Below are 27,431 nucleotides of genomic sequence, written 5' to 3'. Positions count from 1 at the left end.
CATGATGTTCTGCCTCACCTCAAGCCCCAAGGAATGGAGCCAGCTGTCTATGGACTGAAACCTCTGAAACCATGAGCCCCTAAATAAACTTTTCCTCCCCTGAAATTGTTCTGGGTGGGTATTCTAGTGCCAGCAGTGAAAAAAGCTGACAAAAACACCATGTTTGTACTAAGCTCAGCGCACATACCCATCTGTGCTGCTGTGCCTGCTGTGCCTGCTGCTCAGGGTTGTTCTCTTGCAAGCTGGGTAGACAGAGTGAAGGTTACTTTATGGAGGTGGAAGTGAGTATTTACACCACATAAGGCAGCAAAGAATGTAGCACCTATTCCTTAATTCCTGCTGTGCTACCTCAAGAGACTTTTCTTTGAAAAACATTTTTTTTTTTTTTAAGTAGATTCTCACTGTGTTGCCCAGGCTAGTCTCAAACATCTGGGATCCAGCAAGTCTCCTGCATCATCCTGCTGAGTAGCTGGGACTGTAGGCATGCACCACTGTGGCAACAGAGCCTTCTTTTTAACAGTATCTACAGCTCTGCTTAATTGAGTTATCTTTTTCCCCTTCAGTCAGCTTTCTATTCCACCATGCAGAGCAATTCATGACTTCTTAAGTGCCCCCCCACACTCTTTGCTTATCCTAATCTATTTTAACATGGGGCACAAAAAAATAAAGCAACCCTAGTCATTAGGACCACCCTTTTTAGAAAGCAGTTAGGGTTTGAAACAAATTTATTCGTCCTGTTTTTACCTTAGTTAAGGATCTGTGATCCTTTTTCATGCCTAGGGTTAGTAACCCTGAAACATGCCAAAGATGATAGATGAGTCTGTTTTCCTTGGAAAAGTACTGGCCATTTTCATCTCCAAGAGCCAGTGACCAACTCCCTGTTCTCTTTCTTCCTATAAATTAGTGACCCTTACAGGGATCGCAGCCCATCCTGGGAGCTCATTCTCTTCTTCCAACCCTCTTCACTGTCACCTCCACAAAGGTGGAGTGACAGCAAATAATATTCCAGGTGTGCTGCGTACTTTTTTGCCCTTGGTCCCATCTATGTTCATTTTGAAGGAGATGCTGACCTCGGCTATTAGTATCAACAGTTCAAAACTTTGGACAAAATAAGCATGATCAATTATTTTCATGGAATTTCAAGGGGAAGAGAGACATAAGTGATGAAATATAAAGTGCTGAATTGATTTCCATGAAGGAAAACAGACCAGAAGAACGTGATGTTGTCAGTAGAAAGTGAGTGATCAATTGGGATATGAAGGTTGAAAATGAGTTGCAAGGGGTACTGGGAAGGGTTGGAGCCGCAGGAAGGTGTATCCCAGGTGGAGCCACAAGCGAAGCTTGACAGGTTGAGATCACGAAGAATACACAGTGGACAAAGAGGAAGTGATGGACGCTGTGGGAGGTGATGTCACCCCCCCAGTTACGTTCACATCCTTGTCCCAAGAACCTGTGATTTTTATAATTTTTTGAAAAGTGACTTTTGCAGATATAGTTAAGGATTTTGAAATAAAAGGTTTTTCAGGGCTGGATCATCAGGGCTTTAAATGCTATCACGTGTTTTTATAATAGAAGGGCAAAGGGAGAGGAGATGCACACACAGAGATGTGAAGTTGAAGGCAGAGGCTGGGGTGATGTAGCCACAGGTCAATGAGTGTTGGCAGCTGTCAGAAGCTGGAAGGGCAAGGAACAAATTCCCTGCTAGAGCCTCTGGAGGGAGTATGGCCTGCTGACACCTCGGTTTTTGACTTCTGGCCTCCGAGACTGTGAGAAAACAAACTTCTTTTAAGCCACCCAGTCTGTGGTACTTTGTTCTAGCAGCCACAGGCTGCTTCCTACTCTGGGCCCTACATTACCAATGCCCAGGATTTTGACATTCATACCAGGTCCGTTCCTTTACACACCATGGAAGGCTGTGAGAGGCACAGAAGATGGTATTCCCATCCTCCTGCTCTCCACCACAAATGCAACAGAAATTTAAGCAGGAATATGTCTGTGTACTAAGCATTTGCATATGCTCATAATGCCTGGAGAAGGACTGTGTCCTGGGGCATCTCCTTATTCTCAGAACTTCCCAATGTGGTTTCCTTCTCTGGGCTGGAATGCCCTTTGGTCAAATCTTTTTCAATTTTGCGTGTTGGAAAACATTTACTGACAGCATTAAACAAACCAAGAGGGAAAACAGAACTATTTTTTCTCCTGTGCTTAGTGAAATAAGGTATTTATCTGCTACTTAGTGTATTATTTTTTCCATAAATAACAATAGTTTAAAATCTTTCAATCCAGAATTTTTGTTCTGATGATAGTTTTAATTGTGGAGTTGGAATTAAATTTTCATGATTTAAAGCATTAAATACTGGTTGCAAAGCATGAAAAATTATAATCCTGTCACTTCAAAAATGTGGTTTGATCTAGAAGAACTTAAAAGAGAAATATGAAATGATATGTTGAATTAACAGTCTTCAGGTTTTTTCTTTGGGCAAAATATTAGCATTGAATTTTATGGAGGTTTAGAGGGAAATCTATGCTATTAGTAGGTGAATATATGCTTAAGTATGTACATGGTGACATAAAATTATTTATGTGTGTTTATTTAAATAGGCCCCTTCAAACTCTACAAGCCTGAAATAAGCTTATTTTTTGTTTTGGTGGGATTTTCTAAGTGATTATTTTTAAATCTTTTTTATTAAAAATTGCAAATGTGCAATGGTAGAATGTAGCATGATGAATGCCATGTACTTATCCTGTTCTTTCTCTGGTTAACTCTACTGGCCAGGCACATTGCATTTATTTTCCATCCACTTTCCAACACTGGATTTTTTTGGTCTAAATCATATTACTTTATTTTTTATATTTCCATCTATATTTAAAAGACAAGACTTTAAAAATACTGTTAAAATACCAACATCTAATTCCTTGATGACATATACTAAATCAGTGTTAAACTTTCCAAACTTCCCCCATATGTCTCATGTGTATAAATTCAAAAGAAGTATAAAAAGTTTTTTTCCAGATAAAGTGTATTTTATTTCCAAAGAATGAAACCCACTTGATAACCGCCAAGAATTAAGATATAGAAAATAAGTTATGGCCCCATCAATCTGGCAATTGGACAAAAAGAAATAGAAAAATATATATTTCTATCAGATAATGACAAAATATTTTAAAGATGGGTGAGAAAAAATTGCAGAGTAAAGCAATGTGATATAATAGATAATGAACACTTAGGGCTATATAAGAGAATATGTTTTTCAAATCAAATTCCACTAAAAAACTTGCATATCTAGAAAAATTCAACATGTCCTAATCTGGAGGATAAATATACACAAAATATCCACTGGTTTCACATCTACAGATTCAATCTGAGGTTGAAAATGTTCAGGCAAAAAAATTACATCTGTATTAAGCATGTAGAGTTTTTTTTCCATGTCATTATCATTCCCTGAACAATACACTATCACAACTATTTATATGGCATTTACATTGTATTAGGTAATATAAGTAATATATAGATGATTTGAAATAGAATGTACATGAATTATATGCAAATAATGTGCCATTTTATATTAGGGACTTGAGCATTCCTGGATTTTGGTATCATCAGGGGGTCCTGAAACTAATCCTCTGATGATACTGAGGGAAACTGTACCCAGTCAATGTATATTGACAAAGGATACCATTGTTTCGATTTCTAGCACCATACTTTAAATTTGCTTGCTCATGGACTTTCCATAATGGAATCCTAGATATATATGATGTAGTGCTTGTCTTCTTTCTCTCAGCTTTGTTTACGAGATTCATTCACCCATGATGTTGCATATTGCTATTGTTTATCATTCTCATTGCAGAATGGGATTCCATTGTAAAAAGGTACCACTGATTTCATTCCAATGTTGATTGACACTTACACTTTTTCTAGGGTTTAGTCATTACAAAGAGTTCTGCTATGAACATTCTGGGACATACATGTCTTTTGGTGATTATACCTACATATTTCTGTTAGGTCTATGTTAGGAATGGAATAGTTAAGGTTGAGGAGTATGTGCCTGTCTCTTCAGCTTCAGTATATGCTACCAAACAGTTTTACAAAAGGTGGTACCAATTTTCTGTCTTACCAGCATTGTATGGAGTGCCAGGGCTCCACACATGTGGCCATTTGTGATTTAAAATTTAGTAGGTAGGGTTGCGGAATGAATATTTGCAATTGAAATTTGACAGTTGTTACTCTATTAATATGAAATGCTAGTGAAAATATTTGGGCCAGACTAAAGGCAATTTTCTCATTCATTTTATATCTGATAAATATTTATAAACTATCTGCCTCTGTTAGTAACTATCTTCTGTGTGCACCTGTCTCTCACCATGAAGAATATTGCAATGGTTTACCCTGACTCCCATGGGAAGAACTCTTAGCCATCTAGAGCATCACTGTTAAGGTGCCTCCTTTCTTTTCAAGGCCAATTAATGTTTAACTCAAGTACCCACTCTCTATCTCTTTAGTTGTCTTTGGTATTCTTCCATGAAAACCTCTTTAGTTTCTGTGTGTCCGAGAAACTATGAAGACTAAAGAAAACTTTAAACCTTTGAAGAGATAATCGTTGCTCAAATTAGAGAAAAAGCTTACCTCTAACCCATGCATTTTACATGCCTTTTAGTGTTTTTAAATATAATATATTAGATAATAAAATGATGCCATTGTGTGATGAGATATGTAGCTGTAACCAGCTTTTTTTGAAGGATAAAATACCTTTACCCTAATCATGCTTACTCTAGTCTCTTTCCTGTTGAATTTAGTCCCAGTTAAGTTGGATTCATGCCTCTTCCCTCAACATTACTTTTATTCTTTCTTCATCTTTCCTGTGTGCCCTCCTGTCCCCCACTGATCTCATCAGCTGTAGACACCGAGTGTCAAAACATGCACCAAGAAACTGGGATCCTTTTAGATGACTGCGAGATCTTATTCTCCATTTCATAGTGTGGAATACGATTCTGTAAAATGGGAAAAACCCCACTCCTTTAGTATGTGTGTTGTTTAGATGTAATTAATAACCAACCACACTAGCTCTTTCTTAATTAGATATGACAAATCGGTGATTCTTTTTGTTTTATTATACTCTGAGACAAGATAGTCTCCTTTCCTCTAACACCTGCTGTTAATTTTTGACACTTGTTAAGGATAAGTGCTATAGTTTATTGGCTTTGCATTAATCCAAGAGAGCCCTTATGAAGGTGTTAGGTTAAAAATCAGTAAAGATGTTGTCTCCTGTTTCTAATCAATAAAGTTCTCACTTGGTTTTTCCATTTCAAGAGGCTTCCTGTTATCGTTTAGATGTCGGGTGCCCCAAAAGCTTACATGTGAGACAATGCAAGAGGGTTTGGAGAATAAATGATTGGATTATAGTTCCAACCTAATCAATGAATTGATCCCTGATGGGATTAATTGAGTGGTGACTGGAGGCGGGTGTGTGGCTGGAGGAAGTGGTTCATTGGTGGTATAGCTATGGGGTGTATATTTTTGTATCTAGAGAGTGGAGTCTCTCTTTTTTTTTCGATTTTTAAAATTTGTATTAATTAGTTATACATGACAGTAAAATGCATTTATGCACTTTGATATATCATACATTGATGGGATATAATTTCTAATTTTTCTCTGTGTACATGTTGCAGAATCATATTGGTCATGTAGTCACATATATACATACAGTAATAATGTCTGTTTCATTCTACTGTCTTTCCTATCCCCACATCCCCTCCCCTCCCCTCCCATCACTTCCTTCTACCTAATCTAAGGTAACTCTATTCTTCCCTAATGCCCCCGACCTTATTGTGGATTAGCATCTGCATATTAGAGAAAAACATTCTGCGTTTGGTTTTGTGGGATTGGCTTATTTCGCTTAGCATGATATTCTCTAACCCCAACCATTTACTGGCAAATGCTATAATTTTACTCTTTTTAAATCTGAGTAATAGTTCATTGAGTATATATATCACATTTTCTTATCCATTCATCTATTAAGAGACACCTAGGTTGGTTCCATAGTCTAGCTATTATGAATTGAGCTGCTAAAAACATTGAGGTGGCTGTGTCACTATAATATGCTATGTTTATTAGGGATATTGGTCTGAGGTTTTCTTTCTTGACGTGTCTTTATCTTGTTTTGGTTCCAGGGTGATATTAGCCCATAGAATGAGTTTGGAAGGGTTCCCTCCTTTTCTATTTCTTGGAATACTTTGAGGAGTATTGGTGTTAATTCTTCTTTGAAAGTCTTGTAGAACTCAGCTGAGAATCCATCTTGTCCTGGGCTTTTCTTGATTGTTTATAGGCTTTTGATGGCATTTTCTTTTTCATTACTTGAAATTGATCTGTTGAAATCATGTAAGACTTCCTCATTCAGTTTGGGTAGGTCATATGTCTCTAGAAATTTGTTGATGTCTGATATTTTCTATTTTATTAGAGTATAAATTTTCAAAATAGTTTCTAATTATCTTCTGTATTTCAGAGGTGTCAATTGTGATATTTCCTTCTTGTATTTTAGTAATTTGAATTTTCTCTCAAAAATATGGAATGCTTCACAAATTTGCATGTCATCCTTGCACAGGGCCATACTAATCTTCTCTGTATCATTCCAATTTTAGTATGTGTGCTGCCAAAGTGAGCACTCTCTCTGCTTTCTGATCATCATGTGGCTGCTTCTCTTTGCCACACTCTTCCACCATGATGGTCTTCCTCACTTGGAGCCCCAAGGAATGGAGCCAGCCTTCTGTGGACTAAGACCTCCGAAATCACAAGCCCCCAAATAAACTTTTCCTCCCTAAAATTGTTCTGGTCAGATATTTTGTCATAACAGTGAAAAAAACTGACTGAAATACTTCCCTAAGCTCAGAAAATCACATATGTGAGTTTAATGTCAGGTGGTCCCTTTTGGACTGGGACCAGAGACTGTTTCTGAGTGTGACACCCCCATACCACAGGGCTACTGAATGCTGCCTTACAGCCTGAGTTTCTGGCACTTTCCAGAGATTCTTTGCGTCAAGTATCAGATCCCTGGTCTTTGAAAGGTAGGTGAAAAATAAGGTCAAGGCCTTTCATAGCAGTATTATGTGCCTTGGAGGTTCTTTGGGTCCAGGTGCTAAGTAATGCCAGTGTCTAGGAATTTCAACAAAGCCCTTACTTTTTTTTTTTTTTTTTTTTTGGTACAGGGATTGAACCCACATTACCATCCCTTTTTAATATGTATTTTTAAATTTAGAGACAGGGTCTCACTAAGTTGCCAAGGCTGGTTTTGAACTTAGGATCCTCCTGCCTCAGATTCCCAAGCCATGGGATTACAGGTGCATGTGCCATGGTGCCTGGCTAAAGACCTTACTTTTTAACAGTCTCCACTATGAGTTGAAAAATGAATCTTTCCAGGCACACTGACACATCTCTTTAGTCCCAGTGACTTGGGAGGCTGAGACAGGATAATCACAAGTTCAAGGCCAGCCTCAGCAATTTAGCAATACTCTATCTCAAAAAAAAAAAAAAAAAAGAAAAAGGAAAAAAATTGGGATGTAGATCAGTGGTAAAGGGCCTCTGGGTTCAATCCCTAGTACCAAAAACAAACACTTTATAAATGTTATGGCTATTTCAAAGAGTGACTCCTTTATAGGTATTTTGCTTTCTCCACAGAGAATTAGGATCTGACACATTTTCTCACTCTAATTTTCATGGGTATAGTTCTTGGTGCTACCCAAGTGAATTCTAGGACAAAGTTGATTTCATATGGAAATTTAATTTTTGTATTAATGTTTATTTTCATATTAGAAACTAATCTGCTTAAGAAGCCATTTATTAGTAGTGAAAATCTGAGTGATCTTCTTGAAGGCAGATCTGTGAACAAGTTGCTACTTCTGAGTATGGATTCTTAAAAACTAAAAGTACATCTTGAGAAGGGGCATGGGTGAAAAGGTGTTTTCTTAGACTGGAATTGGTGATGGAAGATGTGTGGATTTGGCCTCTTTTTTGGCATTAAACTCTATAATATTTTACATTCTTATCCAATCAGTGCCTATTAATCATTCAGTTGATCGCCCATTCCCCAGCCTTTGCAGTCAGTTTCCCCCAGATGTAAAGAATGCTCAGTGTCTGAGAATGGAAGTGTTGTTTGTAGAAATGTCTCTTTTGTGTGGCTAATGTGTGAATGATGGTCTTCTTCCCATTCTGGGCTTCCTCCACTGTCATTGGCTGTGACTCTTCTTGCTGGTAATTGGTCTTTGCCTGTCATCTTGGGAATATGTATGCTATGCCTCCTGGCATTCTGTTGGAATTGTTCTGGATTTTCTCATTGACTTCTCCATTGCTGTCTCTGTCACCACATTGTGCTCCTTGGTCCTTGTTTTCTTCAAAAAGCCATCTGTGTTCCCTTCTGTGGGCTGTTCCCATTGTGGCTGTCAGTGCTGTTTGAGCATAAGCCACAGCTTTTATTCTAACCAGTTTGGTCCCAGCAAAGCAGAAAACTGCAAATCACATATGGATCTCTTTATTAGTATTATTTCTCTCCTTTGTTTTCTGTTTCAGAAGACCTCTGTCTCACCTTGTCAATCAAGATTGATTTATTTGGGGAGATTTTTACTGATAGATGGGCCCCCTGCCAACTTCTCTCCATAGCCTGCCTTCTTTGGGGAGATGCCTATGCTTGCTGTGGGTATCACTAGTCCCTCCTTCACCTGTAGGCTCACTTCAGTCTGGCTGGGACCCCCCACCACCACTCAACTCCTGCTTCTGAAGTGGTCCCAGGGAGCTTCCGTGCTATGTGACCAAAGGCTGCCTTTCCCATCCTCCTTCGCTCCATCTTCAGGAGCACTCAACACAGTTGGCACTCTCTGCTTTAAGTCATTTCTCCTGTGGCATCAGACATACCATATTCTCTCCCAGTTATATTTTCCCCTGTCACTTGCTTTTGTTTTTATTTTGTTGCAGAGCTCTGGTGCCTTAATTCTTACTGTTGGAGACTCTTAGGACTCTTTCCTGGGACTTCTTTCACACTTTCTCTTTTTTCTACATTCTTTCTGCTTACATAAAAAAGTGTTTGGGGATGATTATTTCTAGTACTATTATATTTACATTGTATGGCACTATGTTAATTTTTTTGTTGCTGTGACCAAAATACCAGACAAGAACAATTTAGAGGAGGAAAAGTTTATTTTGGCTTATGGGTTCAGAGGTTTAATCCTTGGTTGGCTGTCTCCAAGGCAAGAACATGATGGTAGAAGGGCAGGGTAGAGGAAAGCAGCTCAGTTCATGACAGTCAGGGAACAGATAAAGGAAGAGAAAGGGACCAAGGACAAGATAAACCCTTCCAAGGCACACTCCCTGTGACCTATTTCTTCCAACTAGGTTCCACCTTCCAGTAGTCCATTTAGCTATCAATGGATTAATCCATTAAGTGGATTAATTCACTAATGAGGTCAGAGCTCTCACGATCCAATCATTGCCTGACTCTTGCTGCATTGAGGACCATGCTTTCAATTCATGAGTTTATGGGGACATTCTAGATCAAGAACTCACACAAACTTCCCAGAATACCATAATATTCCACAAATGGTGCAAATGCTTTATATTATCTGTTTTTCTCATAAATTTGTATAAAATTCGACTCAGATATTTATTGAGAGAAAGAACAGTTGAATTTATTTTTCTTTGGTTTCAAACATTAAACATCTTGGTTTTCTACTAAATATTAATTGCCATATGCTCCCTCTAAGAAGGTGTCTCAACCTACCTGACATTGGTATAAATACTTTAAGATCATATTCTTTGACCCATCTACATCATTTTTCTACTCTTTTCATTTCAGCTATTTTAATTATTTCAAAATCCAGTTTGTGTGTCTGAAAATCACCTAGTTATTAATTGTAGGGAGAAGTTTTTGTATTATGCTTCTAATTAAGTTGCTTTTGTGAAGGATTAAGTGAGTTAGTATTTTTTTTTTTAAAGAGAGAGGGGGAGAGAGAGAGAATTTTAATATTTATTTTTTAGTATTTGGCGGACACAACATCTTTGTATGTGGTGCTGAGGATCGAACCTGGGCCGCACGGATGCCAGGCGAGCGCACTACCGCTTAAGCCACATCCCCAGGCCAGTATGTTTTTAATATATATAAAGCTCTTAGAATAACACCTAGCTCATAGCTAATGTTTGACAAATGTCAATTATTGCCTTTGTGTTTTAAATGATCATTTTACAACATAGGAAACTCCTTCAAGGAAGGGTCTATTTATCTGTTTATGGGCATAGCAGCAGTGATAACCTGACCTGCCCTCACTGTAGGATCATGTTTTAAGGTGTGATTCACAGGCTGACCAGTAAGAAAAATGTGAGGTGTTCAGAAAATAGCAGATACTTCAGATCCACCACAAAACTTGCCAAGCTACCATCTGTGGGAATAGGAGCCAGGAATCTGATTTTATTTTAAACAATTTTTCTGGTTGGTTCCTGTATATGCTAAAGTTTGAGGATTATTTTGGCCCTCAATATTTTGTGAGCCTTTGGAGGCATATCTTTCATACATGAAGTAGTTGCTTAATAAGTGGTTCATTGAATTACAGACCTTAGAGAGCACTGAGTCTACTGCCCTCATGTTGCCAGTAGGAGATGGGAGCCCAGCTAGAAGAGCCCAGCTATATCCTTTACTTGTGGCTTTGTCAGGGCTAAGATGCATGCCTTCTGGCTCCCAGTTCTCTTTCCACACTCTCAACTTCCTGTGCCCATATAATGGCCCAGAAGGCTTTCCAGTTTGCCTCCATGAAGCATGGAGGGCTGTCCTAATGCAAAACAGATGGAGAAGAGAGTGAAAGGAAACCATGATTAAAGAATGAAAAAGATCACCCAAGAGGAAGACAATTGAGATGTAGTAAGAAGAGAAGCATAGGCTTCAAGATTGGAAGCCATGGGAAAGCAAGAGAGGAGGTTGCTTTTAAAAAGAGAAAAGCAAAAGAGGAAAAACAAAGCAAGGAACATAATAGATAAGTGTTTTGTTTTTTTTTTAATGCTCTAAGTGTTCATAGTCTGATGTAACAAAGAGAGTCTTGGATTAAAGGACTTGGTTTAAAACTGTTTAACAACTTACCTAGGTAAACCCATAATCATACACAAAAAAATCCCCAAGCCCCTTCTAGTCCCAGTGTCTTCCATTTAGATTTGAATGTGACAAAACACCCAGTGCAGTGAGGTCTGTTCAAGGCATTCTCGTTTTCACTGGGGAGCACTGTGGGCTTCAAAGGAAACCCTCCTCCTGCTTCCCATGTGCTCCCAACAAAGTGCTGGCTGTGTGTGCACATGCTGATGGGTGAGGGCTGTGCAACCCTGATGTGGCTAAAATAACTTTAATTCGAGCTTTATTCCTTGGAGATTTTAAAGCATGAAGAATATTCACTGTGTTTCTCTACCTCTGCCTTTCCTGCCTCAGTTGGAGATTATTTTAGTATTTACTGCTCTCCTTGATTCCTGCATGCCCATGCTGGAGGAAGCCTGTGTCATGGTAGAGCTTAACAGAATTCCTCAATTTTGCATGTCAAAAAATAAATCATCAACCTATTTTCACACCCTGGTTTCTTGAATCAATAGCCTCTTGCTATTGCTTACTATGGGCATCTTGAGAATGAAACTAATTTTTTACTGGAAAAAGAAAGATGGAGAACCCCAGGGCATAAAACCCCCCAAAACAACAACAGAATACCTCCCAAGCCATAATTTCTTTTTCTATTCTGATCAGGAGGGAAAGGAAGGCATTAAGCAACATTCCTTGCTTAACACAAAAAAGCAACAGATGAATTTTAATGACTGTATAAATAAGAAACTATTTTGAATAATCAAAATACCCTCTTTAAATTAGAAAATATGTATTCATTTCTAGTTCTTTGGTACTTTAGAGTCAAAGCTAGAGCTCCTACTGTTAGAGATTTGTAATGATTTATTTAAAGGTTAGGATGTAGACATTTTTCTAACCATTGAGACAAATTTTTATTCCTTTTTGAATGTTATAATCCAATTACATAGTAGTACACTTTATTAGATATATTCGGTTCAGAACTGAAGAAATAATTTGTATTATCACTACGTTTTTAAATGTCCTTCTTTACTTCAGTACTAAACCTGGCAGTTTCCATTGAGTATACTTTTTAAAGAAGAATTCAGAATTTAATTACTGAATGTCATGAAGAATATAAAACTGAAAGATGTAAAAATTTAAGGATTTGATTCTCATGGAACATTTAGAATAAATCATTTATCAGCTAGGGTTCAGCTGCACCTAATGGAAAACCTGAATAAATGGTGGCTTAAATAAATCAGGAGTATGTCTGCGCCACCTGCCCCCCCCCCCCCCCGCCCCCATAGGAGTCCAGGATGGTTTCTCCTCTGCCTTGCTGCTCTGTGTACCTTACTGACTCTGATTACCTGTGGTAGTAAGAGTAGTAGGCCACCTGAGGTCACACCTGCTGTTCAGGAAGAGGAGATGGGCAGAGGGCTAAAGGGGCAGCCTGCTCCCAGTGAGTTCTCCTAGAAATCCAGAGAATTCCAAGTCATTTCATGGCCCATACTCTGTCACACAGCCACCCCTAGCTGTGATTGAGTTGAGGTTCCCCACTGCCACAAAAATCAAGGTTCTGCTAAGAGGAGAATGAATATTGGGTAAGATGCACATTACTAACCCTGCCAGCCCATGGAGAGTGAGCATACAAGTTTTCTGAAAGGAGATTCACCTTCAAGAACTGATTCTAATTTACTTGAGTTTTTTTTATGACTCTTCTTTTCATTTATTTTCTCCTCTGGGCTCTGGTACATTTCTGCCTACCAGTAAGTGTACTATCTTGATTTTTCTGCTACATTGCAATCAATTTGGAAATCAATATGCACTTAGATATTGGTCTGAGGCATTGGGAATGGGCCCAAGGGCATGAATCACCCCATTATCTTTTGTGAGGATGCCTGCCACTTGTGAGTAATTGATTTGCTCTTTTTGTGGTCTTCACAGCACTACCTGCCCTCAGATCAAAGGTGGTTGTGTTCAATAAATGCTGAATACAAAATCAAACTGTCAGTGGGCAAAGCATAGAGACAAGAGAATTGGCCATTTGATTGTGGCCATTTCATTATCCTTGAGAGGAACACGAGAGATTGCCATTTATGCTTCATGTTGACAGTTTTCTGAACAATACACTGTCTCCCTCCAAGAGTGGCCCCAGAAGTTGTGAAGGTGGTGAGGACAAATGTGGTGAACCATACCACAAACCTCCTTCCCATTTTCCCCATTGTGTGTGAACCTTGTCCAGCTATTCTGACCTCGGTGTTGTCTGCCACCTCAAGATGGGAATTGTTGTCAGTGTGGATTTGGAAATTCAGTCTGCTTTGAAATATGGTTCTGATTTTCCCAGATAAAAATTAAGCTCAAATGTCACCACTTTTATGCTTTTGTTCTGTCTGTCTGTCTGTCTCTCTCTACTGGGAACTTAACCCAGTGGTGTTCTACCTCTGAGCTAGATTCCTAGCCTGTTGAAATTTTTGAGACAGGGTCTTGCTAAATTGCCTAGGCTTGCCTCAAATTTGTGATCCTCTTGTCACAGCCTCCCAAATAGCTCAGATAATAGGCACATTGCAACAGCACCTGACCTTTGTTCTCATTTCTAATGCTCGTGTAGAGACCTCCATGGATGGGCTCAAAAATGATATAAGCTCACTGGAGAAGGTGGCGCCCACCTGTAATCCCAGTGGCTCAGGAGGCTAAGGCAGAAGGATCGCAAGTTCAAAGCTAGCCTCAGCAAAAGTGACTCGGTGAGACCCTGTCTCTAAATAAAATACAGAATAGGGCTGTGGATGTGACTCATTGATTGAGTGCCCTGAGTTCAATCCCTGGTACCCCCCACCTTCCAAAAAAAAAAAAAAAAAAAGGCATAAGCTCTATTTAGTAAAGAGTTGATTTCTAATTTTCTTCTTTCCCTTCATTTTTTCTCAAACTCCATCCAGCATTCTCATTAAATCATTGCTCTTTACAAGTTGAATGTGTCCCCAGCAATAGATTCTCAGTAGGTAATCTCTTCACAATCTCAGTTTCTCAAACACAAAATGGATTGAAGCAAACATATTAGCCAGAGAGACTTGCCAGGAAGGAACTTGTACAGATGCACCTCACGGCATCCCGTGGGCATTCAGCTAGCCACTCCTGTGTACGTCCCTGTACCAGTTACTCATAGGCCCTCAGAAACTGAAGGAAGCTTCACTTGTGTGAGTCCCTGGGACACTCTCTTACTGTTGGTCCTGGAGTTAAATACATATGGAGGTACTCTCTCAAGTAGAGGGAGTTGAGGAAGAGGGGAGATTGAGCAGAAAAGGGCAGATACCTAGGAGTAGCTGTTGGGGGTGGGCCAGGTGGAGGACTACCTGACACAACCCTGAGAGCCAGGAGGAGCCTAAGTGAGAACAGATGCTGGGCTTTGTGGCTAGATAATGTGTGCCAGTGAATCTGATATAGCTAGTTAGGTACAGGGTCTGCTTCTTCTTGGCCCCAGGACAGAAGTCAGTATTCTTTGGCTAGACTTTTAAACCCCTAATGATCTGGTTTCTTCCTACTGCTTTTTTATTCATCCTCCAAACCCACATTTCTAGGCATTCTCTCTCGGATCCCCACACACAGTGTCAGCCATATTGATTAATGAACTTTCATATTCTTTCATTTTTTTTTTTATTACATTTTCTTTTTCTTTACCCTGCTGAATTTTTTGGAGAGGGGTATTTCGAATTGACACAGGGGCACTCTACCACTGAGCTACATCCTCAGTCCTTTTTGTTTTTTATTCTGAGAAAGGACCTTTCTAATTTGCTTAGGCTGACCTCAACTTTGTGATCCTCCTGCCTCAGTCACTTGAGTATCTGGGATTATAGGTGTGAGGAACCATAACCGGCTTCACCCTGCTGAATTTGATGTCCGTTTCCAACCTCATTTCACATGTTGTTTTTTCCAGGTGCCTGCATGAGGCCCTCAGTCTGAAGTGATATCCCTTCTCTGTACTCCCAAGGTGTCCTATGCCTCCTGATCATTGCCCTTATCACATGTTCTGCAGTTTAGGCTTGCCTTCTGTCCTACTGGATGGCAGGACTTTGAAGTTAGTGACCATATCTTACCTTCTTTTTAAAAAAATTTTTTAATATCTTTATTTTATTTGTTTATTTTTTTATGTGATGCTTAGGATTGAGCCCAGGGCCTCGTAAGTGCTAGGCAGTGCTCTACCACTGAGCCTCAACCCCAGTCCCCATATATTACCTTCTTAAACACATATCTAGCATGGGGTCGGGCACAGTGTAGTTGCTCAGTAATATCAGATGAAATAATGGATGAAACCAAAAGAAACTAGCTGTGTTGTCAAATTTCATAGCTGAATTTTTCATCTTCTCAATTGCCATAGTAGACCCCCTACTCAAAGGTCTGTTTGGGTTGACAATGGGTGAATTAGAGAGGAGAGGGAAAGTTGCTTTGGCAAGAGGAAGGAAGAATGATTTTTGAAAGGTTTGCATTCAGGTCAGCAGGTCTCTAACGTGCACCAGCATATAAATGGACCTGAAGCTCTTACCAATCTGCAGTGAGTGTATTTACTGGTCAAAGAAGGTTCTTCCAGCATCAAGCAGGCTGAGTAATAATGAAGATCTTCAGATGATAGACTGATGATAAAGGGAAGCTAAAGACCATGCACTCATTTCCTGGTTTTCTTGCCTGTGGAACCGCCATCTGGCAGAGTGCTTTCAGTAGGAGTGTGGACTTTGCATAATCACAGTTTAGAGCTGCAGTTTTTGCCTTGTCCCTTTCAGTAATTATATTCCTAACTACAGTTCCTGCACCCATAGAAAAGTAAGAGTTTGGGAACTGAAACTATCTTTCTTCATTCTCTCAAATTATCAGATATGTTGGTATATTGTATACCGGGAACCATCCTAGTAAAAGTCATCCTTTCTACCTCAGTTGGATGTTCTGCTTTAGGCACCAACAGGATGGAGAGGCAGTCCACTTTCTAGAGTCGATCTGTAGAGCTTTCATCTTTTTTTCAGCTTTATACAAATGTGAATATATTTTTTTCTTTAAAAAGAATTGGGGAGTTGAGAACAGGAGGTCAGTGATGAAACATTGTAATAAGATACTGGGCAAATAGGCAATGGAACCCCTCTTGCTAAAGATGTAGACTAGATCTCTTTTTGTTATTTTCTATGAAGGTCGAGAACTGTGCTATTCTTATGATAGCCATTAGCTATATGTGGTTATTGAGCACTTGTAATTAAAACTAATCCCAATTAAATCGTGCTGTAAGTTTAGAATATATACCAGATATTGAAGCTTTTCTACAATAAAAAATGTAAAATAATGCAATCACCTTTTATGTTTATTACATATTGGGATAAATAAAATACATGATTATGTCATCTGTCTCTTTCTAGTTATTAATATGGCTGTTATAAAATGAGTGTTGTCCACATTTCTGTTGGAAAGTAACAGTCTGAAATCTCCAAGTGTTTCAATGTATGCATGAAATACACATAGTAGCAATTAATAACCATATCATGATAGCTCAATTTAGAGATGATGACCATCACCATTAATAGAACATAAAAAAATCCCCAGTTTTTACCTCTCAGATTAGGCCAACAAAACTAGAAGTCCAAGGGAAAAAGCAACCCAGTGTAGATATTCTTGGGAAAATATTATGTAACCACATCTAATCGAATCTTTTGCTTAACTCTTTCATTTATCTCTGTTGTTTTCAGAGGAACTCACTGCCTTTCAGCTTGCCTAACTGATCATCTAGGGTTGGAGTCAAGACTCTCCCAATGAGAATAGAAGCCAGCAAGGCACGAAGAGCCGCTGTTACTCCATAAGCCTATCTGGTCTGTGGCTGCGGTGTCTGTTGCCTCCACCACCAGAGCACCCCAAGAGGATGTAAATGTTATTCAGTAACTGCAGCTAAACTTCTTGGTATTTGGCTTGATAAAAACCAACTGTACCCACTTAGATAAAGGCCAATAAAGGCAATACAATTAGTTTCTATTCATGGAATATCAAGATGTAGTTAGAATTTCTTTTCTGCTTTTTGATCCCTTGTATTGATGTAATTTCTTTTTTAGTTCTGGATTTTGGGAACCTTTTGGCTCCTGGAATTGGCCACTTAAGCGCTCTTTTTCCCCCATGGATATCAACCCTTCTTCTTTGATCCACACTGACAGGGCTTATTTGAGCATGTTGAACATGTGTTAAGTGCCTTAAACCAGCAAAGTGACTTTTCAGATGAGAACATCTAGCCAGTGGGAACAGGACTTGATGTTTAGGATCCTTGGGAAAGCTTCAGGGGTGGGTCATCATGGAGACACTTTCGGGTCTATTCCAGCATGAACAAACCAGACTTGCCCCCATTAGAACAAATAAACAGTATTTTAAAATTCAAACATCATTCCTTACAATGCAATCTAGTCTTGTGTTATTAAAATTCAAAAGAACGTCTTTCCCTGGTCCTCAGATATGGACAGGGATTTGGTTTAGATACTGATTTATAAGCTCAGAATTGATTAGAGGGGCAGTGGCTACCTGTATAATATACAGGACCTTAGAGTTGGTTTTATTTTTTTAGCATGAATAAAGTATTAAGTATAGCCAAGTATTATAAATTATTGAAGAAGGGAGAAGTAAAATCTCATGAAAAGCTGAATCTTTGCATGAATGTAGGTTAGTCATTAAGGAAATATCAGGAGATAAACAATACTAAGCTTAAGTGGGCCAGAAGACAGCATCTGATGGGGCATCTGTCCTGGAATTCATCTGCTCATCCATTTTGGCTAATACTGCTCCTATATTAAAAAAAAAAAAAAACACTGGTAGGCTGGGCACAGTGGCACATGCTGTAATCCCAGCAGCCTGAGAGACTGAGGCAGTAGGAGGATAACAAGTTTGATGCCAGCTTCATCAACTTAGAAAGACACTGTCTCAAAAAAAAAAAGGATGTGGATGTAGCTTAGTGGTAGAATGCCCCTGGGTTCAATCCCCAGAACCACAGAAAAACAAACCAATGTAATAATGGAATTACTGTGATCCTGGCATATTCTACATTTTCACTTCAAATAGCCAAATACCAGGTTCTGTTTAATTTTTTTCTTATGTTTTATGTGATTTCTATTGTCTTGTACAATATATACAGTGATAGATAAATAAGATCAATTGTTTTCTTCCTCACATAAAGCCAAGCAGAACTTATGTGTATAATTTTGCACCTAATTAGCATGTTGCTTGCTGCATTTGCAAAGTGGCAAAGTATTAAGTGACTTTTGATTGGCAGTTCTAAAATTCTTTCTACACATAATGCTTAAGATGGAAAGATCTACCTTGCTCTTGGATAGGCAGAATTAATATTATCAAAATGACCATCGTACCAAAAGCAATATACAGATTTAATGCAATTCTGATCAAAATCCCAATAGCATTCCTCATAGAAATAGAAAAAGCAGTCATGAAATTCATCTGGAAAAATAAGAGACCCAGAATAGCTAAAGCAATCCTTAGCAGGAAAAGCGAAACAGGTGACATCACTATACCAGACCTTAAACTATACTACAGAGCAATAGTAACAAAAACAGCATTGGCACCAAAATAGACAGGTAAACCAATGGTACAGAATAGAGGACACAGAGACTAACCCACAAAATTACAATTATCTTATATTAGACAAAGGTGCCAAAAAACATGCATTGGAGAAAAGATAGCCTCTTCAACAAATGGTGCTGGGAAAACTGAAAATCCATATTCGACAAAATGAAATTAAACCCTTATCTCTCACCATGCACAAAACTCAACTCAAGATGGGTCAAGGACTTAGGAATAAAACCAGAGACCCTGCGTCTAATCTCCATCATGTGGGATTAGGCCCCAACTTCCTTAATAAGACTCCTGTGGCACAAGAATTAAAATCAAGAATCAATAAATGGAATGGATTCAAACTAAAAAGCTGCTTCACAGCAGCAGAAACAATAAGGTGACTAGAGAACCTACAGAAGAGGAGCAATTTTTTTCCCCTCTCACATCAGATAGAGCACTAATCTCTAGGGTATATAAAGAACTCAAAAAGCTAAGCACCAATAAAACAAATAACCCAATCAATAAATGGACCTGAACAGACACTTCTCAGAAGATGATATACAATCAATCAACAAATATATGAAAAAATGCTCATTATTGCTAGCAATTAGAGAAATGCAAACCAAAACCACTCTGTCACCTCACTCCAGTCAGAATGGCAGCTATTATATAAACAACAATAAGTGTTGGCGAGGATGTGGGGGAAAAGGCACACTCATACATTGCTGGTGGGACTAAAAATTGGTGCAGCCAATATTGAAAGCAGTATGGAGATTTCTTGGAAAATTGGGAATGGAACCACCATTCGACCCAATTCTCCCTCTCCTTGGTCTATACCCAAAGTACTTAAAAACAGCATACTGCTGGGACCCAGCCACATCAATGTTTATAGCAGCACAATTACCAAAATCTGTGAAAATCTCAGTGTACTAGATAATTTTCTTTTATTTCAACCAAATGGTTCCATTCATGTGCACACATAGACCATAAAGCTTAATGTCAGAAGCAGTAATATTTAAAATTAGCGTAGTCAAGAAATTATTTGCTTAAGGTTCTTCATGTTTCTAAGTGTGCACAACACATTAAAAATGTGTATCAGCTGTGATTAAAAAATACTTCACTATATTTCAAAGTTTTGTTCTTACATTTTACTACCTCTGAAATTGGGATGCATCTTAGCATCTGTGGCATCTTTAAATTCTTATTAGCCAGGTGGTGGTCATGACATAATTGTGATTGCCTGTGCAGATTGTCCATAACTGCTCCTCTTATCATCACTTCAACTGAAATAGGTTGAGTGTAATTGCACTGTAAACTGTCTTCAAAAAGATTATGCTGTTCAGTGTATGTAAAAAGGCTTAGAAACAGAGCAACATGATCTACAAGTCTAAGTCTAAAAGAGCTCTTTCAGTAAGTATAAAATGAAAATGTGTGATTAAAAAAAAAAGGATTGCGTCACAGTTGGTAGTCTCTTTACTTACGTAGTGTTACATAAATAATAGTACATCTTAATAATCAATGGTGACTTGAGTATGATGAAATCTAATCTATAAGATCAGGCCCTTCCCAAAGTGAGTAGACTATTTTTTCCTTCATACTCTCCCTGTGGATATATTTTTACATTTCTTCATCTTCCTACAAGCTAAGTTGTGATCTCTTCTATCAGAAAGTAGCACTGGTGACTTATCATACAAAGAACTTGCCACTCTGGTCTTTATGTGGATCCCCTCAGACCTAAATACCAATCCACCCATGTTCTTTTGCCTGTGAGCCACATTTGATGGGTGGTGTGGGGGGGACGGAAGAACAATAGTGTTGAAATGACAAATGGTCAGTATTGAGGCGGAGTTGGGGCTCTAGGCAGTGGAGCTCCCCAGCTTCACACACAGAAGTTAAGCTAAGTTCAAAGACATTTGTTCTTAGCCAACTTAAAGTTATACTTTTAAACCAAACGAAGGTCACATGTGCTTTGTGATTCTATGCACTTTCTCATATTTCTCCTGTTTGTTCTGGACTCTCAGGCTAGATCTCTCCTGTGAAAGCAGATAGAATGAGAGTTGCCAAATCATTTCTGTCTGCTCTGTGTATGGATGTTAAGTTGTTTGGGGTGTGTGTTCATCAGGAAAAGATGGCCATTTCCAAGAGCAATACTACATCTGAGAAGAAAAATTTTTGAGGCTAATCTCTGGTTTCAAGAAAAGACATCAAAGCAAAAGCAATCTAGTATAATTCTATTTTAGTTTATTATAATTCTTCAATTACAAGTTAATTGTACACTCTGAAAGTTGAAATTTTATACTCTTTGTGAACACTTTTACTCACATCATATTTTTAGAAAGTATGTTTATTTTATACGCAAAGCCCTTTCATCCTGATTTTATGAATTTCACTTCATCACCCAACTCTTTCTTCACACATGTTGCCACACTTTTATTTTTCAGTTTAAATTCATGTTATTTTGCCTCAGTTTGACTTAATTTTTGTTGAGGTTTTTCACACTAACCATATATATGAATTTATTTTTTTCCTGGATTTTGCTTTTCATCTGTTTCTGTTTGTTTTGACAGCTCATCTTTCAGTTCATTTCTACCTCTATTTTCTACTTTTTTTCTCCATTACTCTAAATTCATTTCTTTGTAATTTGGAGAGTCCTATATTATAAATGTTGTGCAACAAAATCCTTCTCCAATTAGAAGGCCCTGCAGGATTCGTTGTGGTAAAATGGTTTGTTGCTGTGAGAAGCTGAGTATGCTTAATGATCCTACATCTGGCCTTTCAGTTTCTCATTTACTAATTCAGTGCTATATTAGAATAATACCAGCTTTTGTAATAGACATCTCTAGATGGTGCCAGCTTCTCTGTGGGAAAATCAGTTTCCTGTAGAGGTTTTCTGTACCCTTTTCCCACCCATCCTATTGCCCTGAGAGAGCTAAGAACTGTGTGAAATGTATTAATTTTATATTTCAAAAATATTTTTTGATTTTTGTTTTTTTTAAAAAAGGAGTATCTCAGTATTGATTAAGATTCTTAAAAGCAACTTTTGGTGTTCTTTATCAAGATTTAGAAAGCCTGCCTTAGGAATTTTGTCTTACAGAATGACTTTATTGATTTTGTAAACAAATAATTACACTTCTTCCTGCTTTTCCTCCTATACCTCTTGGCTTTTATTACTTGTATTATTTGTAATTTGTCAGGCACTATAATATGTGCATTCTGTTCTTCAAACATGCTTCCTCCAATTGTTAGATCTTAGTTCCGAATGTTAATGGATTTGATGCTTGTTCCAGATCCTTTAACCACAGCCTCTCCAATTGGAATCTTTAGTCTTTGTGCTAGGCTGGATTGCATTCTGGAATTTCCAGTGCCATTGTCAAGAAGTGACGAGGGTGCTCCACTTAATCCCTGTGTTCTCTCACGTATGAAACTGTCAGTGACTTAAGTCTGAACTTTCTTCCTCCTGCATTGTTATAGTTGTTTCATTGGCTTCTGTCACTGAACTCTCAGAGAGAAGCTTGGAGCCAGTCTGGTTTTTCCCCCATTGATAAATGACTCACTTTTATTCATTCAGAATGTTGGAAAATTATTTCTTTACACTTTAGGTTCAACAGCTTAACCAGAATATGTCTTTATATTAACCTATATACTCTATCAAATGTGTAAGTTTACTTTTTTTTTTTATTTCAGTGACGTTTTCTCCTATCATATATCTTATTCTTTTATGTTTCCATTGGGTTCTTTTCTTTAGACATCAACTGTCTTTTTTGTGATTGTGTTTGTATTCCATTGCTATTGTCTGTCTCATGGCTTCAGTTTTGGTCTCTTTCCCCCTTGCATTTACTATTCTCCTAGTCTCTTTGTGTTTGCTTCATCTAGGTGTTCAATAGTTATTAAATTTCTTGTTCCTAAATCTTGGGAGGATCACTTAATTTCCCTCAAAATATAAGTTTCAACATAGAATTGAGGATTTTCTTTTAATTGGACTCTGTACATTTTGTTTTATATGAATAATTTTATTAAAAGAATATGACCAATTTTGATAAAATAAGACACAATTGCAAATTTCTAAGTAAATCAATAATTTTTTTTCATATGAGCATATATTCTACAGTATTCAATGAAACTAAATATTCTAGTAGAGATAGCCCATTGAGGTGAGGCTAGATGAACATTGTTCTTAGATTGACAAAGAATTCCCAATTCCCAAGCATGAAAATGGATGGCCTGAAGAAAATAAATAAATAAAAATAAAGCATAATAATATTAGCAACAAAATTAGTCCTGAAAATACCAAAGCTTTTTGGTGAGAGATTAGCATCTCAGTATATGCATATACTGTTGTCTGAATTGGCCATTCCTTCTGTCTTCTTTGTTCTTATTCCTCTTGAACTTTGAACTTGTTTTTTGGCACCTAGGCCTTTTGTGTGCTCCTTAGGAAGTTTCCAGTGGTGGGACTTTCAGAATCTTCTGCGTCTCAGACTTCTTTGTTCCTGCTCAGCTCCACTCTAGAATCTGAAACACAGTAGTTGCTTTCTAAATATGAAGAAATGAATTTAGGAATGAATGAATCTTTTAAAACATGTTTTTTGTTTTCTAAAAACGAAGACTAACTCTATCAGGGAGGTTTGTGGAAGCTCAGAGGAACAAGGAAGAAAATGGGAAATAACCCTTAATATTTAACTTTTTAATCTTGGTAGGGTTAGGCTAAAGATACAGTACATGCTTAACAAGAAGGTATTAATTTTTATACTTCCAGATAATTCCTTGAGTTACTTTTATTAAAAAATTATTTTTAAAATATAGTGGAATAACTGTTTTAAATTTTTCTCATGAAAGAACCAACTTCTATGGTCTTATTACCTGCATACACATGTCTCAACTCTTGCCCATGTACTTCAATACTATTGTAATTTTATAAATTCTTCTGTACTCTGTATCCCAGTAAAACATTGCAGGAAGTTTCTGGTTAGTGTTTTCAGTCCACCATCATGAACTGATATTAGTTCTTATTTAGTGAATTAATTAGTTCATAGAGGAAAAAAAAGCACAGAGCATTTTTCTCCCTAACAGATCATCATGAAAAAGTTTTCAGAATATGGTGGGTAGTTAAACCTTCTGTTCATAAAGGCTTTGCTGGAACTAGCACAATGCAATGGTCACAGAAATGTGTGGTGAAGACTGTTGTAAGAGATAGGCTTTATTTTTTGTAGGGAAATGTGACTTTTCTTCTAAAACTAAAAAGTTCAGTGAACAAATTAAAAGTGTACTAAAATCCTCTATTCATTTTTAGGAAAATGCAGACACAGTGAGATCCAACAAGTTATCTCTGTGTAATTTGTCATGTGTGATTTTTCAGAATGGTGTGATTAGCCATCTGAGGAATACGTCACAGCTTAAAGTGGATTTCACTTCCCAAAGTGGATTAGTTCTGTGCTCACAGAAGCACAGCAAGTCTTGGAGAAATCTAATGAAATAAAACATTTCTCTACCTATGGCCTGGGGAATATTTGTCTGCTGAAGTACCTGTAAAAGTCTCTGCCTGGCATCTAGGAGACACCTCCATGTTCTTTCTTCAATACAATGAAGTGCTCCTTTGTGATCAAGAGGCTACATATTTTCTAGATTCTCTAGAAGGCTAGTTATTTGTCACTGCTACCTCTTCTACCAGACTACCCTTTTCAAAGAGCCAGGATCATAGGGTAGGAAGGGAAAGAAGTTAAATAGAACATGTTTTCCTGAGAGTGGTCACTCCAGTCCATTGAATGATGCCCAGGGTGAAGTAGAGGTCACTTGCCCATGCTTGGAAGAACGTCATTTCTCTACTTAGGCCCTTTAAAGCTGATTCAGTCTATAAAATTTTGTGGCCGATATAAATATCTAATTTGGAGAAATTCCGTTTGTGCTGTGTATTCTTTTGGTACTGAAAATATAAATGGGAATCCAGACAAATGTTTATTAGCTTCTTTGGAAGTTTGACAATAAAACATCCTGAAACTGCCGACGTGGGCATGAATGCTTTTTAGAACTGCAAACTACTACTTTAAATGTCTGCAGTCTGTAGTAAAAGACAAAATAATTTACTTTATCAGAAAGGGAATGGTTTGGACTGTATATTGCCCTAAGCTTACAGAGACTTTCAGAAATCTGGCCTTTTGCTGGAGTGTTTCATACCTTGAAGCAATTTAGGAGTGAAGCAGCTCCAGCTCTGTGTTGTGTGTGGGAAGATGGAATGGAAAGTGCTTGCCATCCCAGTGTTAAGTGTCAGTGGCACTGGAAGATTGAAAGGCTCCTGAGAACTCCGCTATTTGAGAGCTAATTCCTTTTTTCCCTTGGGTTCAGCTATGAGGTTTGAAGCATAAGGGGTGTGTTTCCCTTAGTTGTTCTCCTGAACTTTGAACTAATATCTCCTGTCATCTCTTGGTCTTGTGCAATGTCATACTGTTCTTTTTTTAAAATTTAATGCTTTTTGAATTTTAATGGAAATTTCCAACCCAAGGGACCCACCTGGATTGATATTCAGAATTGTTTTTATTTTTCAGTGAATTTTAATAAACTAAAAACAATCTTTTCTTCTTAATACCCATGTACTAGAATACTAGAAATATTTAAATTCTGGGGTGCATGTCTCATGTACCTTTGGAATGAATAAATCAAAATAAACAATGATCAGATGTGACAGCTGCGAGGCTGGCTCAGAGGCTCTGAGCTAGTGATTGCATGCTTTTGCTTTAATCACTGAGATACTAAATTATTTTAGCTATGTGTTTCTTGCTTCTATATTTAGGTTTATCAGTATCTGAAGCGATTGCTAAAGAGCTGGAAAGTGGTGTCAAAAACTGGGTAGGTTATCCAATTCTAATTTGTTTTCACAGCGTGAAGTTGTTAATAGACTAATAAGCTAATAGGAGAAGAAATAATGGGTTTATGATCTAGAGACACTATTAAAATTGTAAATGAATAGCTTAGCATATGTCTGTGATGAGAATAAAAACAAAAATTAAAAGAAAAAAAACAACAAAGCAAATGGGGAGGATGCCTGCTTAGAAACATTGACAGGAAGTAAGGTTAATGAGAGCTAAGTTGAAATCTTTCTATATTCTAGAATATTCTCTCCCTGCTTTCCAGTTCTTTCCATGGCAGTGCTGCAGGCTGGACTCTCTTGGTCCTCTATATAACTGTACAGTTTTTTTCTATTTCCAGTTTTTAATAATGTAAACAGATAGATTGATTGATTAGGCTTGGTTTCCTAAGGAAAGTAAAAAGATGAAGGCTGACAGATCAATCTAATTAGGGATTTATTATTCTCAATTCTGGAGGACTATTTTGTGATAGGGTATCTGAGGGCACCTCTGTTTCAATTTCCTATTGTCTCCTCTTCCTTCCCCCAACTCACTTGCCTCTGTGTGCAGAGGTATAACACCACCAGAAAGTAATTCAAAGGCTGTCTGTGCGTAAACTAAGATTAATGAGAATTAAATCCCTGAATGATTGTATGTTCTCCAAAACTGAGAAGAACACCTTTTCATTAAAGTTGCAGACACAAAGGTTTGGAAATATTTTCCTTCAAATGTTAACATAGCCCACTGAAGAGAGGGGAGAACTATAATAAAGAAAAATAAGCACCAGACATATCTGGTTGACATTTCTGCTAATGTCACCCAAAGGAACACAGCTGCAATCCATTCCTTGGACGAAGGACATGGAGACCAGGAGTCTGTTGCAGCACAAAAACAGGGAAAAGGACAGCGTCAGAGGTGATTTAGAAAATAAATAAACTGCTTTTTGAAGATGTCTTTAGGAAAAGGTTATTTCAAAGTATGATAGTTACAAAAACTCTCTCAGCAAATCAAGATTTGGGCAATATCACTCCTAGGGTTCTTAAAGGATTTTGAGCATAAATATGTTCTGCCTTTGGCAATTATAGATAACATGAAAAAATAGCGTTGCTTGTTCCACTTGACTCTATTTCAAAAGGATGTTAACCCAGCCCAGAGGCCAAGGAGGAAACAGCCTCAGCCACTGAGAGCTCAGGATTAATATTTGAGGGAAAGGTGGATCACTTGGCCAGGAGGGTGGGACAGGGTGGGCCAGTGTGGAAGCTACAGAAAATCCTCCCTCCCTCACAACACAAGAGTACTGCATTCAGAAACGTCCTCCTTTGACAAGTAAGTTACAATTGCCTAATTGAATAGCTATGACAGCATACCCTACTTGTAGTATAAGAACAACACTATGTGGTCATCCATTATGGTCTCTTCACATCTCTGATTTTTTTTTTTTTTTTTTTTTTGGGTACCAGGGATTGAACTCGAGGGCACTCAATAACTGAGTCACATCCCCAGACCATTTTTGTATTTTATTTAGAGACAGGGTCTCACTCAGTTGTTTTGTGCTGCACTGTTGCTGGCTTTGAGCTCTCAATCCTCCTACCTCAGCCTCCGGAGCCACTGGGATTACAGGAGTGCCCCACCATACCCGGTCACACCTCTGAATTTTAATGAGAATATTCTGTATACATGGTTCTACTTGTTTTTGTCCACCAAAAGATTTGAAGTCCATTTCATTATTTTGAAATTAGGGTGCTAACCTTGGCTAGTAGCAATTGGAAATTTTATTTAAAATAAAGACCCGTAGGGGCTAAAATTTATATTGCACCCCTCGTCCTTTTCAGGGTACTGTTCTCAGTGTTGCCTGTATCTCAATTCATTTGATCCTTAGGACATCCCACTCACACAGGTATTGTTGCTGCTTCTCTTTCACAGATGAGCAGCCAGGCTCACAGAGGGTAAGGAA

General features: G+C 38.0%; 1 protein-coding gene and 1 non-coding gene across 6 annotated transcripts in view; one reads left to right on the top strand and one right to left on the bottom strand.

The window, feature by feature from the left end:
* Positions 1-27,431, top strand: part of Stxbp6 (syntaxin binding protein 6) — a 246,577-nt gene that overhangs the window by 97,406 nt on the left and 121,740 nt on the right. Inside the window, exon 1 of one of the 5 annotated variants that reach the window (XM_071607797.1) lies at positions 26,718-26,803. The exons of the other annotated variants lie outside the window; for them this stretch is intronic. Coding sequence (XP_071463898.1) covers position 26,803 — 1 coding nt within the window. The 5' untranslated portion in view covers positions 26,718-26,802. Of the gene's footprint in view, positions 1-26,717; positions 26,804-27,431 lie in introns of those variants that run through there. 5 annotated transcript variants of the gene reach the window in all.
* On the bottom strand, positions 6,555-6,660 carry LOC139704821 (U6 spliceosomal RNA). Its single transcript, XR_011706831.1, has one exon. It is a non-coding gene; the product is annotated as a U6 spliceosomal RNA (small nuclear RNA).

The sequence above is a fragment of the Marmota flaviventris genome, chromosome 2 (genome assembly GCF_047511675.1).
Source record: "Marmota flaviventris isolate mMarFla1 chromosome 2, mMarFla1.hap1, whole genome shotgun sequence".
In the NCBI taxonomy this organism is placed as follows: Eukaryota; Metazoa; Chordata; class Mammalia; order Rodentia; family Sciuridae; genus Marmota; species Marmota flaviventris.
The sequence above is the reverse complement of the archived record's forward strand: the minus strand, read 5'-3'. Positions and strand labels throughout refer to the sequence as shown.